The 23,199-nt window shown below is 40.6% G+C and overlaps 1 protein-coding gene across 1 annotated transcript; it reads right to left on the reverse strand.

Moving 5' to 3' along the window:
- Positions 1 to 7,110: 7,110 nt before the first annotated feature.
- LOC145908963 (uncharacterized) lies at positions 7,111 to 14,542 on the reverse strand. Its single transcript, XM_082996281.1, has 6 exons — positions 14,029 to 14,542; positions 13,302 to 13,706; positions 10,176 to 10,326; positions 8,952 to 9,142; positions 8,286 to 8,402; positions 7,111 to 7,961 (listed from the first exon to the last, which is right to left on the reverse strand). Exons 1-6 carry the CDS (start codon positions 14,540 to 14,542, stop codon positions 7,111 to 7,113), a joined length of 2,229 nt encoding a protein of 742 aa, XP_082852407.1.
- Between the last annotated feature and the right edge of the window lie 8,657 nt (positions 14,543 to 23,199).

Genomic DNA, 23,199 nt, shown 5'->3' on the forward strand with positions numbered 1-23,199 from the left:
ATGAACTCAATTCAACAGCAAGTCACAACAGTGCAGTCCTGCACCTCATTAAAAGTGCAGTTGGCCGTTAATTTACATAGTGTGGATTGTACTGCCTTCCGATCTGGCTAGATTCCATCGCGACGTGTGATTAATCTGTGTACAGCACGAGACAGGCGTGCGTCAACAATCGATTGCTCTGTCTCGCCACGCCGTCCAGCTTCCCTTTGAAGGGGAACAATCCATCAGGCCGCCTTCACTCATTCGCATGGTGGACAAACAATCACCCCCAAACCTACTCTTGTCATTCACGGCCCCGGGAGAGGGTTTTTGCCGTTCTGAACCTATTGAGTGAACAAAGGTCGGCAAAAAGTACACCCAGTGTATATCTTTGCACGATTCTTGCTTTTGCGCGTGTATTTTTGGCCTTATAATACGGATACAATTGTGAACCGATGTCTTGTAATCTATTTGTAATATCGAGACAACACCTTCAACACAGCCAATAATTTTTTAAATATGTGACAACTTTCCTTACACTTTGTGCAACTTCTCCTTTCCATCCAGCTGAACATTACACCGCACACATGCTGCACAGAAGATAGACAGGTAGCTCGCCAATCCTATTCGCGTGGCAGTAATCCAGCCAACAATTTACCTGCTTTTCGTGCTCAGGTGCGTTGAAGCAATGCCAGATATTGTGTTTGGGCAACACTCTGTCCACCCACCTTGCTCTGGCGAATGTAGGAGCTGACTAACTTAGGTTTTTGTAAACCTTATGTTGCCACGAAGCCAATGGCTGTCAGTCAAAGGTATACAACAGTGTTTGCTACTGCTTTCACACATGAATCCGACTTTTTATTATCATTTTGTTCGATTCCTTGTGGTTGAACTTTTTATTGTAGGGCTTTCATTTCCTAATTGTTAATATGTGTGCACATCACCTCGTAAGTATGTTTATTCTGCCACTAACGAATGCATTTTCGTTTTATGGGTAATAAAGTCGCATTGGGCGGTTCGGGCCACACAAAACGTTTCAGTTTATTTGGTATAACCGTGCTTCCAATAATAGAAACTTTCTTAGAACGCGATTTATAAAGGAATTTGTTTTGTTTGTTATTTGACACAAATCATGAAAGAAAGATGATTTATCGAAATTTTTTTGGAAATAACTGCTTCTTTGTCAGGTTTTCCAAATTGAATGAAATTGCCAACGTCTGCTTTGCGCATCTTGATTTGAAAACGTGCTGAGGGAAATGATACAAACGTGAAAAATCCATCTCACCGGGTTGCAGTACTTAACTTTAATTGCCAACAACTGCCCGGCGTTCGACCGCATATTTTATTAATTTCGGCGGCGCAAAGGCGTCTTTCTTAACGTTGGCTTAAAGCGCAAAACGTTCTCGGCTCTCCGGTTGCCAATCATCTGTCGGCCGTGGGATTTTTACGGTCAGTGAGAGGCCACTCGAAGTGACCACAACAACTGTTCGATTGTGATTGGCAGGTGGATTTGTTTGCTTGTATGCCGCTGTAGTTAAACCAAATTTACCTTCCAACTTTGACTATTTGTTGTTTTTTTGGTAAGGCGCCAGTTTTTTTTTCGACGAACTGTAAGTTAAACTGAAGCAAAATTAAGCTTACAAAATAAAAAGAATGATGTTTAAATGATTTTACATTTTGACATTGTGTGTTGAAAAGTAAACAATGACAAAAAATTTCGAACAATCTTACTGCAATGTACTTTGTTTGTTACCTAATAACAACTTTAATGTAAGAATTGGGCTTACTAATTATATTAGTAGTTTATTTTTTAAAAACTTTAAGATGGTGAATGACGTTTTTATGAGGCAGTGGTCATAGGTAGATTTAGCAAAGACTACAAGATCAACTTGTCCGAATCTCACATTGGTCCATATTGCTACGGGAGAAATTTTGGGCAAACGAAAACTTCTACTTCTCTTATGTCTTCCGTTCGCCTGTCCGTCGTCTTTTCATAAATCTTGCTCAAGTTACAGGAGTCGCTGATGGATTTGTTCCGTGCAAGCGATAAGCACCAAATAAGGTAAAAACAGGCAAACGGGTTGCACCGTAAATGCAATGGCGACTACTTTTCTTTATGTTATAACGATGGTTTTTTTGAACGGTTGTCAGCTTATGCCTAGGTTTTGTTTCATGAAAAACATGCACTTCACAAAGTTTTGTTTCGTTTCTTGTTTGTTTGTCAAGGACAACAACGTGCTAGAGATACTTTTGATAGCTTCGAATACTGTTGCTTTTTCGTTTATTGTGTACATTTGTTGACGTAGACCTTCATCCTTTATCAGCCTCCTGTTCAACAGTCGATTGTTATATTTTACACAACTCTCTTGAACTTTAAACCAATCTTGCGTCAACCGACAGCTGGAAGTCGTTGCATGGACAGGTTTGGACTATCAACCCCCAACCAAGAGCAGTGTTTATGCCGGTTAAAGACCACTTGATCATTGAGGTATTTCACTCCACTCCACTTGAATATTACATTGTAGCAGAAGTGTTGCAAACAATTAGACTCCGGGATCGTCCATTGGTGCTTATGGAAACAATGCTATTGTCACATCAAAATTGAACTACTTGATTACTCTGCTCCTTTGTGGCTTGTATGTAAGTGCGCCACGCGTGAGATTTCGGTCATCCTGGGGTCAACCTATGAGTTATTGATATTCTGTTTATCAACCGCAAAGAAAACTCTCTGCGGGCAAGCCGGTTCATAAAAGTTGGGCTTCGTTTTGATATTTTGTAAATGCAGTGCAGGTTTTTTTTTGAAAAAAATTACAAAATATGCTTTTTTATACATTATTGCAAGATTTTACAACAAATCACCAAATAACGTGATTTTCGCACATAATAGACATACGGCTACAGATAATCAAATCAAACTGCTTCATTACCGGTTAAAACCATATGTTTGGATTCTTAGAGAATGCTTTGCTATTTCAAGACCGAACTTTTCTAAATTGGTGCTCGATTACCAATAACAGTAAATCATTGTGCCAACAAAACCATTTCTGCGCCAGGGGGGAATAGTTCACCTTTACTGATAATCTGCGACATACAGGTAAAACGTGCACTCGTACAGGAGAATGGGCAAATAATTTAACCCCCTCCCCTTTCAGCCGCTTCTCGTTTGACGTAGATATCAGTTTCCCTGCTCCGAATAAAACGTTGTTGTGTCTTGACGATAAAATGCACTCTCCTGTGGGCAGATGACTTTCTTGGTCGCCGAAATTCGAGTCACGATAAGATCATATAGGTGTAGGAATTTGTGACTTCTTTCGTGAAGTTTGCGCAACGGCAAGGCTCTCTATTGAATCACAGTGCTATCTCATATCAACGCATACTGGAGCAGAAAACTAACTTTATCACAAACATTTTATTACTCCCAACATAAAATAAAACAAATGAAGTAAAAATTTGCTCTGCTCTTGTTTTCTTGCTGGTTGTTTGGCCCAACCATGTATCTTTGACCATACCTAAGATAAGTCTAAGCTCGTTGTATGACCTGCAAAGGAACAGTTTGTTGTATGTTTATGCAATAAACTGTATTGAAACGCCTGTGTTTTGAGCACATGATTCGTTCAGCACTGCTGTGGTCGAAGTTTAATGAGTTTAACGTGTTTCGTCTGTTGTTATTTTTATAAGCGTTGCTTATCGCGGTTCAACGAGATTTAAAAGGCTGCGAAACATGGAGACGAGCACTACAGTGTGGTTTCAAGGCCTTAGTTTAAACGCTTCCATCACAACTTCTTAACTTTTCTCATCTGCGGCTGAAAAGGATAGTTTGCCTTTACTTATAGCATAATTTCTGTATCTCGTGCTGTCGCGTCCTATACAATTTCTCATGCTTTTAACGCAAGTTTTTTTGGAAAAGAATTTATCACACGTGGAATTGTTGACATTTTCTGTTGTGTGTCAAAAAATGACAAAAACCATGTGGCGAAATATATTTTCCTACACTGTTCCAGGCTGATCCTGCATAAGCGAATGCTTTTTAATAAGGTGCGATTGTTGAAAAGCACCTGACTTTATTAAAAAGGTAACTCGCTTGCATTGCAGTTTGCGTTTTTCGGCGACAAAGCCTTTGTACGTCCAAGGATTGTTTCGCAAGATAAAATTAAATAAAACCTAAAGAAAAAAAATTGCTAATTTTGGTTTCATTTGATGCATATACTTTATGGCGGATATGGAACCATCTCACAACATGACCCTTACCCCAGTGCACCGCCACCTAGTGTGTGTCTTGTTATCAACTGCTATAGTGTTGGTTTAAGATGAATATCGAAGGATGCTACATATATTTTCCATATTTGACGTACATCCCTTTCTTTATTGTTCCTAGAACTTCGCCCAGTTCTGTTAAATTGAATCAACTAGTTTTCTTGCGCTTGGCGGATGTTGATTGACGTCAGATCTTTCCGTTGTAGCTTTGTTTCCGATCAAATAAACAAACAAAAAACACAGTGTAGGAAATAAGATCATTCGCATGTTTAGCACAACCCCCACCAATGCACGTTAAGCGTGTTGATACTCAGGTATAGGTGGTTATTTCGACCTCGTTGTTTAAATATGAAAAATGCGAAAAAATCATTCAAGTATGATTGCAAACCTTCAGGTTGTTTTCGAAAAACAAGCAACTACAAATTTTATTTGTACCTTAGCTGGTGTTCAAGACTTTTCTGTTTCTCAACAGTTTCACAATTTCATAGCATGGAGGTAATCTTCACGTATGATTGTGCCCGTATATACTCGAATGTCATCTGTTTTTGTCTTCATCTCACTGCTGGCACCTAGCGGGATGCCTAAATTGCATTTATATCTTGCAAAGTTAAGTTAACATGGTTTATGTATAGTTTAGTAAAATGTGAGGGGCGGTGTTTATGCACGATACAAGAATTACCCTGTGTGGCATCATCTTTAGGTCACATCTTTGCATTTCTGTGGAAGGGAGTTTTTTGGGCGGAAATTGCCCTACTTGAACCTCCGCGTGATAGAGTAAAATTATGTGTAACAATAATTTTACGGGTTATGCACGGGTGCCTGTGTCCAGGTTGGATGAGCACATGTGCACGGGGTGTTTCTTGTTCGACTTTGAGGGTCTTTTGAATACTTTGAGTATGGTTTTCTGGGTTGTTAGTCCATTGGTGGTGGGTGATGTTGAAAATCTGTGTGTGTATGGGGGGACGTGATTTTGTGGAAAATTTAACAACAAGAACTATCCCGCTTGTTTCTTAATAACCGGTGCTGGGTCTTGTGACTTACATAGGGACCTACTTTTCTTCAAAGTTGAAAAAAAATATTGCATCTGAATGGAACCCTCAGCGGGGACATAAGAGCCCTGGGGGAGGGGTTGCTTGGGAAATTATTCAGTTACTTAACATTGTTGCTATTGTGTAGAGGAAACATGAACCTTCAATAAAACCACAATTGACAGGATATCTAAACGATTCATTTTTGTGCTTTTTTGTTGCTCTTTTTTCCCAAACAATGTGTGAAAAAGGAGTGAAAAAGGTACCTCTCCAGCAACCAAATTTGACCAGAATGCTTAGATGAAGGATAGATCTTTCATAAAACCAAAAATGACTGGGCCCTTAAACGATTCATTTTTGTGTAAATATAACCTGAAGGTTAAGCTGCATTTTTAGTTCCATTTTTCACAGCACTGCCTAATTTAAAATTAAAAAACTGCCCGAAACTGGGTCAAATTTGCTCCAGCAACAGCACATGCATATGTGCTAACTCAACCGAAAAATTATCCCCATGCATCATTGATCGCTTTGTGACGTCCTCCTTCTATTGTTACAGATGACTATATAGGTGGGCATTTTCGGCCGGCGAAACTTATTTTCATGGAAATACCAATATGCGTCCTCTATTAGTACCTTATCAATAGAAACTCTTATCAGTAAAAAAAGTGAGCAAACATTTTTTCTCAATTGGAACACTTATTTTTACTTAAAATTGGGTTTCGTTTTAGCTATTCAGCCCTTATATATACCGAAGTATTGTTGTAATGCCTTGTTAGGCCCAACACGGTGTTTTGACACAGTAGTTATATGTGTAAACCCCATACGACTCCATTGCAACAGTCTCCGAAATTTATGCGGTTTCGTCTTTATTTTACTCAGGTTCATATAGGTAGTGTATTTTGCTGGCCGTCTTTGATGGAACATTACAGTTTTATCGAAACGTACACGAAACAAATGAATCGGAAATGACACGAAATTTGAACAAAAACACCATTCGAACAAAACACCACTTTAGCGCAGCTCTCCATGTTGAAAAGGGCGAACAAATACAGTAATGTACATTTGTGTAAGTATATCTATATATTAAATCGAAGCTTTACAATTGATCTGCGCGCTGAGGTAGGCGTCAAAAAACAACACTGGTGCCTTGTAATGTGCTGTACCTTTAGTTGAGAAGCAAGCGTCTGTAGGCAGTATTGATTGCGCAACTAACATGTCAGGAGGAACAAACGAGCCGGAATACAGCCGCGAGGAAAGGTGTATTTTAAAATGCATTGAAAAATAAAATAGTCTATTCCAAGCAGTTTAAAGAAACTTACACAAAAACGTTCACGGAAGTTTTAGAAGAAAAATCACGTATATATTTATTATATCGTGAATTATGTTTAGATCTTCCACAACTCCATGCTGTTTCAAAACTATTTCCAAGAATTTAACTAAAAAATATTTGGATTTTAACCAAAAATCTTCTGTTTTCTTGAAAAAATTCTTTTCATTGCACCAAAATATGTATTTATTCGGTTATTTTTGGTGCAGAAATACTGGAAGACGTGGAACTAATCGTTTGAGGAACTTGGGAAGTGTTGAAGGCAAAATACTGAAAGTTTCAAACGGCCGTAGGCAACAAGAGGGCACAAGATGCGGAAGCGGAAACTAAACGAACTACAGGTGAGTGAACTTTTTCTGGAGACGGGGGCAATATGGGCATCCTACTTGAATTTTACACACACACACACACCACATATACACACACATTAAACGGACAATCGTACGTAATAGACGCACAGGTGGTCGTAGCTTCGCTTCGGATGCTACGGATGCGTTTGAGTCGCGTCTATATGGGGATTTTTTATAGGTGCGTGAGTCTTTGTAAATGGTTGTGTGGCATCAGCGCTCCGCTATTGCCCGTTTTTTCGTACAACGCACGACTGCTGGCATCCCCGATGCCATGACTGGAATATCCGGTCAAAGAATAGTCAATGGGCATCGCCTTTTCGCCTGTCACGCCAGAACAGGACGAAAAATAATCTAAGTCCGGAGCAGATCCATAGTAAGCGAACTGCAGTAGTTGTGGTGGAAGGTTTCTCTGAGTTCGGTGAGAAAAAGGGTTGACGGCGTGTAGTGCCATGTCCTGCGACATACCTCCGTGCACGTAACCGCTCAGCGAAGGGATGTGGCGTGTCTGGTATCCAACAGTAGAGGCCTGGTTTTGTGTTGATACACGCTCGGTGCGAACTTCACTCAAAGACCGTGTGCGCTCAAGTTTTTCACGGTGGTTGTAGTGAGATTCATTTCCCGTCGACATTGTCACGCTTTCTGGTCCATGAAAATTACCATGCTTGTTGTATTCGCCAAACCCGTTGCATGGTTCTCCACTGTGCTGGCGACTGTGTGTATAGAACCCGTTGTATTGTATCTGTGGTGCTGCTAGACGGTCACACGATGCATTATTCCCTGTAGTTGACCCTCCTATGTTATTTAATTGGACACCGTGTATATCGCCCTGTCCCATTGCGGATGTATTGTTCTGCTCAGCATTGTACAATGACTTCATTCCGGGCGGGGAAGAGGTGTTGCTTGCATTGGACGATGAAGGCGTAGACGTTCCCGCCGCATGGTGGTGCAACGGAGTGGGGTGTTGGCGGCCAGGCATTGGCGCCGATGAAACAAATGACTGAAGTCTTTGTGTTGGCGACAGGACTACAAAAAACACACGTCTTGATCGAGGAAAACGTAAACAGGACAATAAACATAGTTGTGTTTAGGGAGTATCTATGTGAACATTCGTGCGGCTATTTCCTTTCATTACGTGTGGTGAATGGTACACAACCAAACACAAGTTAATTAGAACAAGTTTGTTTTTTATTATTCAAAAACTTAGGTGTCCATATCAGTTTTTTTACCCGTTCTATCAAACACCTTGTTCAGCGTACCTATTTTAGCAAATATGGTTTAGTTCTGCCACAAAACAAAGTGCCAGTCATTGTGTTGCTGTTGTACACAACAACAAAAATCTTTACTTACCGTTGTTTGATGTATCACACGAATCCTGCTGTTCGTTTGTGTACAGCCCATTGTTAATGCCTTTGTTCAAGTTCGGGTTGTTGTAAGACGCTTGGGAATTTTTTCTACACACATCATCTGAAATAACAACAAAAGTTTAGTTTAGAAACTTGAATAATCATTCATTTTTCTTTACTTATCAAATTGTTTTCTGAGAATTGTGCAAAACCAAAGCACTTGTTTTTCGTTGAAGTTTCAAAATTATTCATAAACCAGGTAGTTCTAATGGAATAAGGCCTCCAGGCGATACTAACGTTTGCATATGCTGATATGTCTACTAGTTTAGTTTTCGTTTAAACAAGTTCAAAAAAGGTTGAACATTTTTTTTTTCAGGAGAAATGTGACCTGTGAAATCTGATTCAACTTCAAAATAAATATATGGTTCTGATTGTGTAGATTTCATGTCGTTGTTTTGTTGTAATTTGTTTCAAGACAACCCTAACCATTTTTATTCTCCCTAATTTTTGGCTTGGTGTCAATCGTGGTAGAAATACAAAAGTTAAAAAGTGCGTTAAGTCAGTTGGCATCAAGGTACTTCAATAGCTTCTATCTCAGAACTGGTTGCAAAATACCTCAGCGGAAGGGCACTTCATAATAAAGCACCTAAAGTGCGGTGTATTGAATTACCTTGAAAATGCATGCCTGGGTGATGGTGATGGCGCATGTAGTGGCTTGGATAGTGATGCTGGTGCCCTTGCGACCCAAGAAGCATTCCGTGTTGGCTGTTAATGTCGCTGGGTCGATGAACCACCATCATTTTGTGTTTCTGTTCTTTCTTGAACTTCATCCGGCGGTTTTGAAACCAAATCTTTATTTGCCTGTGTGGAATTCTAGTGGTCACATTCCTTAAAGGGGGATTCATTCAAGTGTTGTTTATTCTGACAATTTACACAATGTGTACACAACGGAATGCATGTCATTTTCTGCCACAATTGTGACGGATCAAATTAAATTGAGTTATAAAGAAACAGCGCCCCCAAAATAATAGGTCTACTATGTCAAATGTCAGCAAAATGTTTTAAAATTTGCGTTGTACCTTTCAACACTAGCATCTTGTTTGTTTGTTTTATACTATATACTGAAACTATATACTAAGGTGCCAGACGAAAAAATCAGGGTCAGATCCATGGTAAGCAAACTGCAGTAGTTGTGGTGGAAGATATGTTAGATAAGTTCTGTAAGAAAACGCCCTATTGCGCCCAAATTACCTTGTTTCAATATTAAAATCAATATTTTTTGTTGTAATATTACCATTTCAACGTCATTTAATTTATTTAATGATATACTTTTACTAAACTTTAAAAGACACTTTAGTGAGGTATGTTCTTCCGCACAATTGCAGAACTTAATTAACAAACGTAATGTGTGTAAACGCAACATGAACATTATAGTACGTTGTTGTTTTTATAGTTGACAATAGCCTGCTTTCCCGCTTACACTGGTAACATTTGTTGCTATAACGCTTTTGAGTGGTTTTAAGTGGCAATTGGATTTATTGCCGTCAATCCAAAACAATATTTTTCATACTTATCGATTTATTCTCAATAATATAAACATTTTTTGTCTGGACAACGTCAGTGAGGTTTCATCGATCCTAGTGTTTTCTTATAGTCTCATACATAACAGCCCGGTTATTCCATTTTGCCGGACATTTTAGAAGTAATATAAGTGACAAAATGACCAAGGAATTATCTACATGTAGGCTACGAAACATTGCACTTTCAATCATCAAGCAATAAAAAACATACACAAAAAAGCGGTCTACAAAAAAATATGTAAGATTTTTGTGTGTCAAAAGTGACAAAAAAAATTTTTTTTTTTGAGTGTTTGTGACAAGAAGTTAGCATCTACCTTTCTGTTAAGCCAAGAACTTGTGCCAACTCGATCCGCCTTGGCCTGCAAAGGTAATGGCTAAAATGAAACTCTTTTTCCAGTTCGACGAGCTGTGAGTTTGTGTATGCAGTTCTTTCTCTTTTGCTCGCCGAAAGGTTTTTGTCATCCTCTACAACAAACAATGAATTCAAGTTAATCTGAAACTTCAGTATTCGTACAATAATATGGGTGGAAATACATGCGAAAACTAATATGAGGCTATCCAAATAACCTTTAAATAACCACTGCAATCAGGCTATTCTTAACTGTGTAACAATGTTAGTGGTTAGTTTATTATATTTAATTACAATACAGCAGCTCCAAAAATAAATGCTGTTTTTCGGAAAAATGAGTACTAAAAATAGTCATAAATAATTAAGCACGCGTTGCTTTCGCAGTTAAAAGCAGAACAGTTAAAAGCAGATCATAACAGAATTACTCCTTTTTCATTGCACGACAACAGCGCGCAGGGGCGTGTCATCGATTACCACAAATGCGAAACGATCTAGATCCGTCAACATCACAGAGACACGGTTGCTCATATGACTGCCCTAACCGTATTTCACCATCACTCGAACCCCTAGGCAAAGCGTTGTTTACCAAACTCGGATCGAAAAGATTCAACCTATAAGCAAGTTGCCGGAAATATACTGCGTAACATTTTTCTCGTTCCAAAATATGCTCAGGTTTGTGCAACAAAAATTTAGAGAAAAGTTTGCAATTTTAAAAGCCATGTATTTTGTGTGAAGAGTGATAAGCGGATGTTGGACAAGAAAATGGCGACGATTGGTTGTTGTATTATAAACACGCGTCATAGTCTTGACCTTTTAAATGGTAATACATCGGGGAGATGGCGACCTAACGTCCGGCCATTCTTGGAAAGCCGTCGCAGGCGATTTTCCACGGTTAATAAAGCGCGCGAACGCTGTACAGGTGCGGCGCGCTACTTCAAACGCCCGTTGCCGTAAACAAATAAAAAGTCACAGTTTGGGGCGCACACAAACACTACAGCGACTCCGGCGCGAACTTCTTGACTTGTATTAGCCTAGAACAGCTACGCGCGGTTCTAAAATTTACGCCTGTGGCAATTTTGTCTTGGCGTTAAGTCCAGCTGTCTGTGCTACTGCCACATGCCAGTCGGTGACTTCGAGTTCTGCCCAGTCGTCACCAAGTCATCGAGACGCGACATTTGGGTGATTTATCGAGCCGGTGCGCTTGTTATCCGTTCCTTCTGTGGTCCTTTGTTTTTGTTGCCGCTTACGGCCATTGTTGACAGGGCCGTGGTTCCGTAACTTACAAAAAATAAATCATTAAACGCGTGTTGCAAATTTTATGTGTAAATCGCGACCTACACCAAAATATTCGAATTTTTTTATGGATTTGTTTATTTACATCATTTTCTAACATTCACGTGCGCTAATAAAACTAAAAAATTGCTGAACAGTAAATTTAATTAAATAACCCTAAATAACTAAATATTAATGCACATTCCACAAGGTCCAACTTTGCACAAAATCAATAAAATTCAATTCATAAAATGCTGAAGAAGCCCCACATCACTAAACTTAATTTAATTAAAAAGTAGCCTATGGGGGGCTGCTGGCTGATAGTGCCAAAAATATTGAAGTTTTTCATATTTGGAGGATAACTGTGAGAAAGTTGGGGAGGACATGGGTTTTCCTCTCTCACCATCTTCGAAATGAATTAATTTTAAACAACGATCCATGACATAGTAGTGCAGCACAATATTAGGTTGTCACAAACTAATTCTGTGTCCTAACGTTTTTCCCTTCTGGCAAATATTGGATTTTGTTACAGCAACCAAAGTGAAACTCCTGTCATGTATAAAAAATTGGTCTGTTGTTGATGCAAAAAAAATGTGAATATTTTTGTTAACAGTGACTGTAAACATGGCATGGAGGTTATTAGGGTAAATGCAGCCTACACGTTGCATGGGCAGACCACCTGGACAGTTTCAAACACACAAAGTTTAGAAGCAACTTAACGACGGTAATACACTAAATATCACAGCAAGTTTAACCTAAATCCTGTGTATGGCCAACACAGCTTCGCAACTGCTTGCGATCGAGGTTTAAATTGACACTGTAGAAAAGGTACAAGCACTTCCAAGAAGTCGTTTCCTTTTACTAGACATTCAATAGCCCAGGCCTTGTTCTACTGTCTTTCAATGGTGACCTCGTTAATTTGATGCTGCTGGTAAGGCTTATCCAGTCTTAAGCATTTATTGCTTTAAGGTAAATATTTAACCTTATTTACTTTCATAACCTTATTAAGTATACAACACACATTCGATGATTTTAAACTGCTGTTGGATCATCTTTATCGCTAAGTCAAACAGAGCGTGTACCAATTTATACACAACAAGCAGCGCTGTTCCTGCATTTTTAGGGATACATTTTGTAATGCATTACAATGTCCATCTGTGCATTTATCGGAACTAATCGCGTACCACACGGGTCTGCACAATACGTTTCAACAAAAGCAAAAGAATTTGGCTGCTGAGAAATTGCATTTAAACACAGGCTTCGTTTTCACACAATTCACGAATCCATTCAAATTGGTTTAATGCTCTCAAAAAAACGTATGTTCAATATTGTGGACTGAAATGTCGTAGGGCCATTGTCTCACAATGCCTGTTAATTTTGCTTCGAATTTTTAAAATGCAATATCGACACAGAAATTAGGTAGGCGTATGTACTAATTAATTCCTATTAAATTGTGTTTTTTTTTTCGCGATAAATAACATCGTTTGCGTGACACTTCTTTATACCATTTGGAAAATTACTGACAAATTTGTAGTGCCAATAAAACTTTACAATCAAATCTTTGATGGATATCAAGTACATTTCGGCGAAACACTGTTTGTTCTCGGTTTCCGGACCTGGTAATTTTATTTCAAAAATTGGTGAACGTAGTAATGGACTTAAGGTACAAATTTACCCTTCAGCAACCCTTGCCCTAACTTTAACCCTAAAGTTTGTTTAGCAGGCAACATTACACGTATGGGTTTGAAGCTATTTTGTGGTTCATTGTTGGTGTTTTATCTATTTCTGCTTTCTAAGAAGTAATACAGCATGATCTTACCGTTTAGTGTAAGAGCTGCAGCGCTTTTCTTCTTCTGATTTTGTCGTGATTCTTTCATCCATGGAAAGATGGTCGAGTTCAGCCCTTGTTCCTTGCCGCCATTTTCTTTTGACCCGCCACGGTTGTTTGACAACTTTCCGTTTTCCGGGCTTTTTTCGCTATTTACAACGTTTTCAATCTCAGTAGTGGATTCGCTTTGCCTGTGGTTCTGATGACTTTTCCCCTCAATTAAACCGTGGCCAGATGCACTGTTGTGTTTGTCAGTCATCCTCGTGTCATGTCCAGAGTCGGCGACGGGAATTCGCGTTCCGTTTTGCGGCGAACCTATAATCCTGATCCCAGGCGAACTGTCTGAGCCGGGCGTAGCAGTAAGAGGCCTATCTTCGGGCGACATGAACCGTGAACCTGTGCACATATGTAGAACTCTAACTAACTTGCTTATTTTGCCTCCCACTTGCGCTTCCGCAATTACGCGTGATTCCTCTTAAGTCGATATTGTGAGACAGTTTAACACGCTGGGTACATGACTGGACGTCGGTATTTGCGAGCCGATTTCCGACCGGCTAAAGTGATGTTTTGCCTCAGGCCCAAAGAAGTTAAGGTACTGTTCACGTTTCTTTTTTAACCTCCACAACGCCGCGATTTACGAAAAGAATCTCGAATAAAAATTTAACGAGTGAACATGTCGGACATTTTGTGGCGGACGCTTGAAATAAAATTTTCTCACCTCTGGGGTATGCGCAGTCACCGTTGAGCAAGACATCCAAACTGCTGTCGCAAGCTTCGTCGATGTAGTTGTTGCTTGTTATACCATTGTTTACAATTTTATCTTGAGGAACCATTCCACCCCTTTGCTGCTCGTACGAATCTCGTTTCGAGGCTGTGTTCCCTAGGTACGTGAGTTTGCTGTAATTACGTCCCGCGGCGTTTCGTTCATCGCTGGTTGGCCCCACAGTGGTTTGCTTGGTGGTATGACAGCTCTTATCGAGTGCCGACTTCTGTTGGAGACCTGTGTTGACGTTGATTGCCTGGGTGGTGTTCAATGAACCATGTCGGGCCCCGTCACTCTCACTATTCACAACGACGGCGTGTTCGCACTGCTGTGTTGAAAAGGTTGAAGCCAAAGCACGGTTCTTGTCTGGACAGCTCGCTTGATCGAGTAGTTCGCGATTCCTTGGCTCGCCGCACCTCTGCGCTTGCGTAAAACGATTCGAGTGCGGATCTTCGTTGCTGGAATGCATGTTGGAGCTGGGAAGGCGAGTTGCAGAATAATGGCACAGCCTATGCACTAGCCTGCACGTTTTTTTCTTCTGTTTTGTGCTAATCCAACTCGAAGATTTATTTGATTTCGTAAAGGCCAAAGCGAGTGGACGGCTACTATTTTTGGAAACGACCGCGGATCTTCCTTCTTGCACCTAAATGTTCGTGACGTTTTTGGCCTGGCTGACACTAAATCTGTTTCCGGCCAATCGTTGGTTGTGCGAGAATTGGTTGTGTCGTAACGACGAAACTGCTGCAGTCACATGGAGTGTTTCGGGCGGCCTTGAATGCTGCACAATAAAAAGGTTGCTGTTACAAAAATGCGCCAAACCTTAGCATACCGTTTTGTTTGTAGAGTGTCAACTTTTGCACTCCCTAAGCTCTGTGACTAAATTAATGGAAAAAGCTTGTAGCAAATTCTCCGCCTCTGAATAATCTTATTTATCAGCACTACTGGTGGGAATGGAATAAATGATGAATGAAATTTAAATTCTTATACTTTTCAGGAAGCCTTCATTTCTTTCACGTGTATTTTTTTTTGACGAAAAAAAAATAAATTTGTGCCTAGGATTAATTAGATTTACAGACTCTGCCACGTGTTCCCAAAGCCTGCCCAATATTTTTTTTGTTGGCAGTCAGAAAAACAAACGACAAGGTTAAAAAAACATGAATACACAAACTGTACATGACGAACTCGGACGATTTGCGGAAGGAATTTGCATGCAAAACTTTAAACTTGTGTATTTCATCTTGGTCTGATAATATCTGAATAGGAAGTGGTTTTTGATGGCCTTCCCGCCAATTGTGCAATTCTTCAATGTCAAAGCCACCCACGGCTAATGACTGCTACCATTGTTGGATGGACAAGGCATTTTTTCTTTTCTCCGAAAAACGGACCTTTTTGAACAGCCGCTCATTTACCCATAAAAAAGGTAACACCATTGCGTTCCTTTTTTATAAAATATACAAATGGAAATTATACACGTATAAATTATTAAGTGCTTGAGTGGCAACAGTTACTAGTGTTGGTCGTTTTGGCCTTGTTGAATGCATTTTGCTTGGAAAACACGAAAAAAACTTATATGTATATATATGTATTTTTAAACTGAGACTATTTCTGGATTTTTTTTGACACACAGCAATTTACCCAGAGGAGCGTCATCGTTTTACGATTTTCTGTCATGAAGGGGTTCGATTTTCCGTGCGACAAACGTGCACATTTAACTTCAACAGCCGGGGTTCGCGTTATTTGTGTAAACAGGAACGACGCCGGCATCGGTATCAAGGTACGCGTGGTCAAGCAACGTAAACGTTTGTAGAACCGGACACGTTAATAGCTTGCAAATGGACCTGCATTGGGTTGGCATGCTGTCTGGCGGCATTTTGGGGGACCACCAATCGTTCTAATGCTGTTTTGGGCAAAACACTGGAACCATGTAAATTCTTTCGTGTGAAGAGCTGCGTTTGGGCAGTGCGTGCGAAGGTTTCGGGCACCAACGCACTGTTTTTATGCGTAGTCACCGAAATATTTTTTCGCTTTTTGATTAACTACGTGTTTAACATTCCGTACTGCCCCGAAGATTTAAACATTTTCACACCGCCATTGTAGAAAAATATACATTATTTGAGAGAAACAAAGCCTACATTTCTTGAAATTCCCCTTTTTAATGTCAAATGTCACAATTTTTTATTTAGTATTCGTCCTTTTATCGAGCTTGTGAACGCCCATAAGGCTATCAGTCCTGTGTCATAAGCTCTATTTAAATTGTTATTTGTTTTGAATGGTTATGAGCAAAAATGTAAAAAAAGTTCATAGCCAAGATGGTGATAATTGTTTGGCAGCAAAATGATTGCTTTAGTAGAAAGGTATATGAAAACTTGATATAACATTTCAAATCTAATAGTAAGCTACATGAGAGTAATTTATTGAACTTCAATACGGATGCACTGACCGCAGATCAGCCAGGACTCCACACAGAGTAAAGGCTAAATCAACAGGTGTGTTTTTACCTGCTTGTGTAGACTAAGCAGATCAAAAAAGATTAGTGTCTTCATGTGACGGCGAACGCGCCAGAGCAGGTGCTGGTTATCCGTACGTTTTAAACTTGTGCACCGCCCTCTTAATCTCCACGATTTACAGTAACAATGTAACATGTACACACGTAGCGCCGTTGGCGGTCCGCAACTGCTGATTTCGCCTTTTATTGATAGTTTAAAATGCATCCATAGGATTATTGTTCAAGGAATTAGATAAATTCTTGTTACCTCGTAAGGTTGTACAACATTTCTTTAGGAATTTTCCATTTTATCTTTGTTCCACTAAGATTGCTCCTCGTTTATGTTACTCCTCTGCAACACGTGCAGCATGCCTTACTGTGGCAAACTTTGCGCACAATGTATGGCATTTTTAGTTGCCTGTGCTTTTTTTTTCATTGCCCAAACGTGAATTCTTTACCAACAAACAGAACGACCTAAACCTGAAAGTTCCAATAACAAAATGGCGTCATGTCGAAGTTCACATATGATTGTCTCTTAGAACTTTACCGCATTTTCAACTATGAAGTTACATGCACTCCACCCCTGTTGTTAGTAGCGCTACAACCACCAACCAAAACCTTAAGTCTCAAGGTACGTTCTGGGCATCGAACTGAACACATAGCATAACAACCTTAATTTCCTGCTAATAAATTGCTTCGCATTAACTTTCACCCACATAACGCCCGTTGTCACAACCATGCTTACTCATCGACCTTGACCAACCAACGCTTCACACGACACAGGCCTAACTTTTGGGGGCCCAGTCGCCGGAATTGGGTCCCTTTGTTGGTGTAATAGTCCCCGGGCCCTGTGCACTATCATGTTCAAGTTTTGAGAAGCATCACGGCGTGTCGGCAGTGTGAGTGTACGCCTCATTAGCTGTGCCGATCGTGAGGCCATGGCACGTTCGTTATGGGCTACGCAGTGTGTGAAAAGAAAACACCTGACAAAAATCGCAAAATCTTTGTCCGACAGTCGCGTCTTGTAGTGCGGCACGCGCATGGCGGTTCAACGGGCACTGCATTCTTAAATTTCAACCTTTTAAAATGCTCATTTACGTAGCTTATAACATTGCAGTGCTGAAACTCAGGCCGGTATGACATTAACGCTTTAAAGCTTTTTATTCAAAAAGTCTAAGTCTAATTTACGTTGACAATTAAAAAAAAATCGTCTTAATTTTGATCACACGTTCTCTCGACTCGAGGCACATTAAAGACAGCTGGGTACGGTTAATGGGCCAATCAGCAAATCCGTCGTCGCTGCTCTCTGGCTGATTGAAACGACTGGCAGTGATCAATTGCAATTGGATATCGAATTTTTGGAAGGAATTTTTCGTGTTTGCAGGTAATCGGGAGTCCGATCGTACCAAGGTTGTGCGATTATTTTTGCGAAAACTTTTTATTGACGGTCTCCAATGACAATGACACAATGACAGGCTACCTATTTTGGAAACCGTTGTATATGTTGACAACCAAAAATCCACGAAAATCTTTCAGCAAGAGTTAAAAAGTTGTATTTCTTCCCTTATGTTGCTACGTAACCACACCACAGTTGTCTGGGTATTTCTAGTGGCAACGAAAACCGCCTCTTTTACGTCAGAAGCTGGTGCCGGATTCAGTCCGCATCCTAACCCAAGCGACAGGTTTCAAGGTCCCTTGTGCGCGAAGTAAACCAATACTGGAACTGCTCATGCTGGGTTCTCATCCATCACAGTCAGAAGGTGCTTTGAAGTCGGTGGGACCCCGCTCTCCACAACTGCTGCTTTATACACCGTAAATCGCCGTATGGGCGGAATGGCGAAATCGCAATATATGTCAAAAGATTTAACTAAAGTCTAGTGTTCAAAGACCTGTGTTGGTTCCAACCACTGTTAGCTTTAGGTACATATTGCTGTATAAAGCGCGCCATAACAAAATAGTCACTTGAATATTTTATCTGGGATGTTTTGTACAGTAAAGTACTGATTCTAATTTCGCAATTGCGGTTGGCGAATTGGATAGGAAATGATTACAGTAACCAAGAAGCGAAGGCCCCTCTATTTCACTGACGTCTCTTAACGAATGGACAATTCGTCTAAAATGGTCAGGGTGCGACATCCAGTGGCATCGGTACTTTGGTTTTGTACGCACAAAACTAAGTTGTTTAGAATCGCACAAATTTGCAAAGATAAGGTTGAAACAGTTCGCCACTCATACACATAATTATTACGCTTAGTCACGCCAGCTGCACTGATGAGATCTTTTAGGTCGAAACAGTGGCCGTCTGTCTGCAGTTTAAACACAATTCATATTATTGGCTCCACTTTGCTTAACATAATTATTACGTTGAACGAGGTTTCTTCATACGTCACAAACACGTCTGCTTACAATTAAAAACGTGGGAAAACTTGGCTTAAACAGGTGGCTTAAACTTGTACGCTACCAGACACATTAGGTATTTACATCTGCCAACCACACTTGAACTCACAAGAAAATCCCTCCACGATACACGGTACAGAAAGGGACCAACATTGACGCCTTGAGTCCGGTGTTGAGAGAAACAAAACATACGCTGGGCCTTCATTAATCGTCGCCGCAAAGCCTTTAGCATTGCGGACCCGGATTGTGGCCCTTGAAACGGTTATTAATTGACTTTCCCGTGTCAGACAGCAGAGCTCGCTTATCAAGTTTGGCCTTTTCGGTTGTAAGATGATTTTACCCGCCTTTTTCGAGTACTATCGCCAGTCGAACCACCTTTTCCAGTTTCAAAAATTTTGTTTTCTGGTACATTGTAACGTGGCATTATTCTTGTGTATTGAATTTTACATACATACAAAAAAAATTGGACGAAAAATTTGTGATGGTAATGACCACTTATTGTTGGACAAGATTGTAGTATTCAACTGTCATATGAAGAACAAAATCTCAAAGAGGCTTTGGTTCATACGGTTAATTTTTTTTAAAAAAAGCACAATTTGTGTGGGCCCGTGCATTTGACGCATATAGGGACCTTGCGATTTTTGTCTTGTAATTAGGTTTGCTGTAAACAACGCGTTGCTCCTTGAAAAAATGTTGAGCCCGCAGCGGCCTGAGTTCGAGGGGACGCGAGGCCGTTGACTCCCGACTGTTAAATTGCTCACGTAAGTCGGCCAATTTGAGCGTAGTTACAACAGCACAAGAAGTCTCGAGTGAGTGATGAATCGCCACCGTCCTGTTGTCATTAAAGCTTTGGTAACCTGCCGCGATTTCTCTACTTCTATTCCGGTAGGCCCAGCAAGAACCAAAACAGAGGTAAACTTTATGTGACCTCTAGCACTCGATAGTCGTTCGCGTCTCACTTTTTAACCAAAGGCCGAAGCCGGCACTGTCTGGTCGAGAGCCGATCCATCACCCCCAAGTGGACAAGTGCTCACTACTCACCGTCCCTCTCCGCGCTCACAGCGGGGCGAAAACATTCAACACTTCCAAGAAACCGGCCATGCGTAATTCGCTTCCCGCAAATTATCCACGCCTGCTGTTTGAAGCCTAAATAGGCCCGGCATTGATCTTGGCCGGCCGAGTCTGGTCTGTCCACTGGCGTTATCGACTGTTTGACCCGTAGTTTGGTAAAGAATAGTTAAAAATTCGTGACCTCGGCAAAGAAAATGGATGGCCGGACGGTGTCAGGTGATTCCCAAACTGCCGGCTGCGGCAGGTGTTCTTATGCATTCGTAAACACCAAGGGCTTTGTCAAACCTAACAACCGTGTCAACCCAGGAAATGTACAGGTTATTAAACTCTCCGCTTTGGTCACTGCTAAAATGCCATTTTACACAGTTTAAACACCTAAGTTGCGCAAGACCAAAATGTGGTAAATGTCCTTGTATTGTGTCATGGCGAACTTAGTGTCATACTAGGTTTCAGGCTCTTCAAAATAGGAGAGTGTAATTTATTTTGTGAAGCTGTACTTATTCCGAAAACTTGTTGCGCCTGTTCGCAAATTGAGTTGAGTCAAATTTAGTTGTCGTTGTTGCAAGTTGAGTTTTAATAATTTAAAATATGGTCGTAAGTAGCAGCATCGAGTATTAATAATGTATTTTGCCACTTAGGTTTTGCAATTGACCGCCAACCCTAGGAATAAGTGGAGTGAACTTGGCAAGCCATGTACGGCAGGTGTGCGAAAGTTTATATGGCGCGTGCTAAGACCTAATCTAATGTTGACAAAGCGTTCTTCAAGCAACAGTAACGCACCGTGCAATCCGATTATCAGATCATCAAAATTCCTGATGCACTTATAGCATTGGTAGACCATATTTCGAGGAAAAGTTGCGCCGTAGTTTTTCACGACTATTCTATATCCCAATCAAAAAGGTTATTTTTGGAATATTTTGCCGACTATGTTTATGCAGGGATTCAATCAGAACCATGACGTTGTAGATATCGCAATTTGTTGACTTATTTACGCACGCTCAATTGTAAAGGGCCTGAAATTGCACGTTAATTTCTGGGTTCGTTACCTATCCACGTTGAAATACGGTTTACATTGAAGAATTTTTACTTGAAACTAAGAAGTGAACGTACTTATTCGAAAAAACGACGTTGTAAGAACGGATAAACAAAAGCATGGTATATAAGCTACAGTAACAGCGTGTGTCACGCTTGTGCAACCAGCACCCGCTTGAGCGCCTTAACGCCATTTTCCGTAGCTTGGTCAATAAACTCGCCTCGTTCACCAATTTTAATGTCAATAGAAGACGGCGGACTTTGCCATTAATCCAAGTTCGAACAAAACCGCCAACGGTTTCGCAGATGTCGGCACGAAGTGACACTTGCCTTACTTACATCTGGTACAACCAAAGCGTTACAACGTCCTTGTTTTTTACATATACAACAATACAACAGTTCGGCGTTGCACTAGACGTGCATAATCCACACCTGGCTTCAATGACACATGTTTCTCTGATAACATTAGGCACGCAAACTAGCTTTGTAAAAAGCAATCACCTGTCAATGCTACCTTCACGCAAATGTAACACCACAGCTATAAGTAGACCCTCGATTGCGCTTGGAAAGCTTTCCAATTGCTCCCTTTAAACAACGCTACCTTCAGCTGAACCACGATTTTTTGTGTGACGCTTATTCCGACACAACACACGAACTGAATGAAAATATCTTAAATTTCTGCCGCGATATTCCTGGCAATTACTTCTCGTTTATCACCTGGTAACAGAATATACGCATCCTGTAGGCGCGTCGGACTGGCATGCTTTGACGATGGTGAAAAATGACGGTGCGAAAGAACAGGCCATGCCGAGCTCGTTACACCGCTGATTATGTCAAATGATGATAAATTTCTTGCCCAGCTCGACGCAAGCTTGTGTATAGCAATCGTGCAAGCTATTTTTGTTCGTTTGGAATGTTCTGGCAAATCGGGTATAGGCCGTTTCTTTGTTATGAAGCTGGCAGTGTAAAATCGCGACCGTGAACCAGACGCGTAAACTATCATGTTTCAATTAGGTTTTGGTTCTGTTTGCCAAGTTTTCAAACCGTAATCGCAAACACCTGAATCGTCTTTTCCGTTTTGTGATAGTTTTGCATGCGATAGCTTGGTTTAATTGTGAACCAGTGGTGCGTTATCTAGCGCTAAGCCACGAGCAAACAAATCATGGCCGACAGACAAGAGGATCGGCCCCTGACCGTCCGGCGATAGCTGACAAAGACGGATTGTTTGACATGCACTCCTTTTGATAACGCTAATGACCACAGTCTGATCTTCAGACGCTCGTATTGGGGTCTACGTGTTGGAGCTCAAAGTTTGCAGATAATGGGGACTCGGCAGGGTATACAGACTGAGCGGTCAATGTCAGGAGGTTGGAGATCTGTGGTTATTGTTGTTGTTTGTTTGCTTGTACAGTACAGTCAGCCATTTCAAACGAAACACTAGCTACAATCTGTTATCGGTGATAAAGGCGCAAACAAATTTAACTTGATGCAGGAGTTAATTTTAGTCAAAAAAGAATGATTCTTGGTCCTAATCGTAAGGTTACAGATCTTTGTCGAGTCCAATCTGTTGAAATTGAATAATGGAAAGGTACACAACTAATATTTTACTAGTCTTTGCGCTTGTATAGAACGTGAACGTACGTTTTCAATATATGTTGTTTGGTTCAATATATGTTGTTTGGTTGAAGATACCTTGTAACTAATCTGTAAATTCTTCACTTTCGCTAAAAATATGCAGTCATTCCATGTGCAAAGTAAAGTAAAAGCTTGAATTGGCCATTTCTTGTCAAAGTAACGTGTAACGTAAATAACATAGGTTGCTCGCAATGGTATGAGAACACCTCTCCAATGTTGGTCGCATTGCCGAAAATCTTCATCTTAATTTCTCTGATACGCGATCTAAAGCAAAGTTTAAAAAAAAGTCCAACTTTCGCGTTGATCAACCGTTTTTGTGCAACAGCGCTACCTAGCCGACTACCTTGTTTTCAAACTTACCCACACGGGGACGCCCCACAAAATTTACGCTATAAGTACGCGTCAACATAGTAAAGAAACTTAAACCCATTCAAGTTTTACTGCGAGGCGCGTGCACAAAAGCTTTTACACAAAAAGGCCGACGCTGCCATTCAGCTGTGTAGTGG

Source organism: Ascidia mentula, chromosome 7 (genome assembly GCF_947561715.1).
Source record: "Ascidia mentula chromosome 7, kaAscMent1.1, whole genome shotgun sequence".
In the NCBI taxonomy this organism is placed as follows: Eukaryota; Metazoa; Chordata; class Ascidiacea; order Phlebobranchia; family Ascidiidae; genus Ascidia; species Ascidia mentula.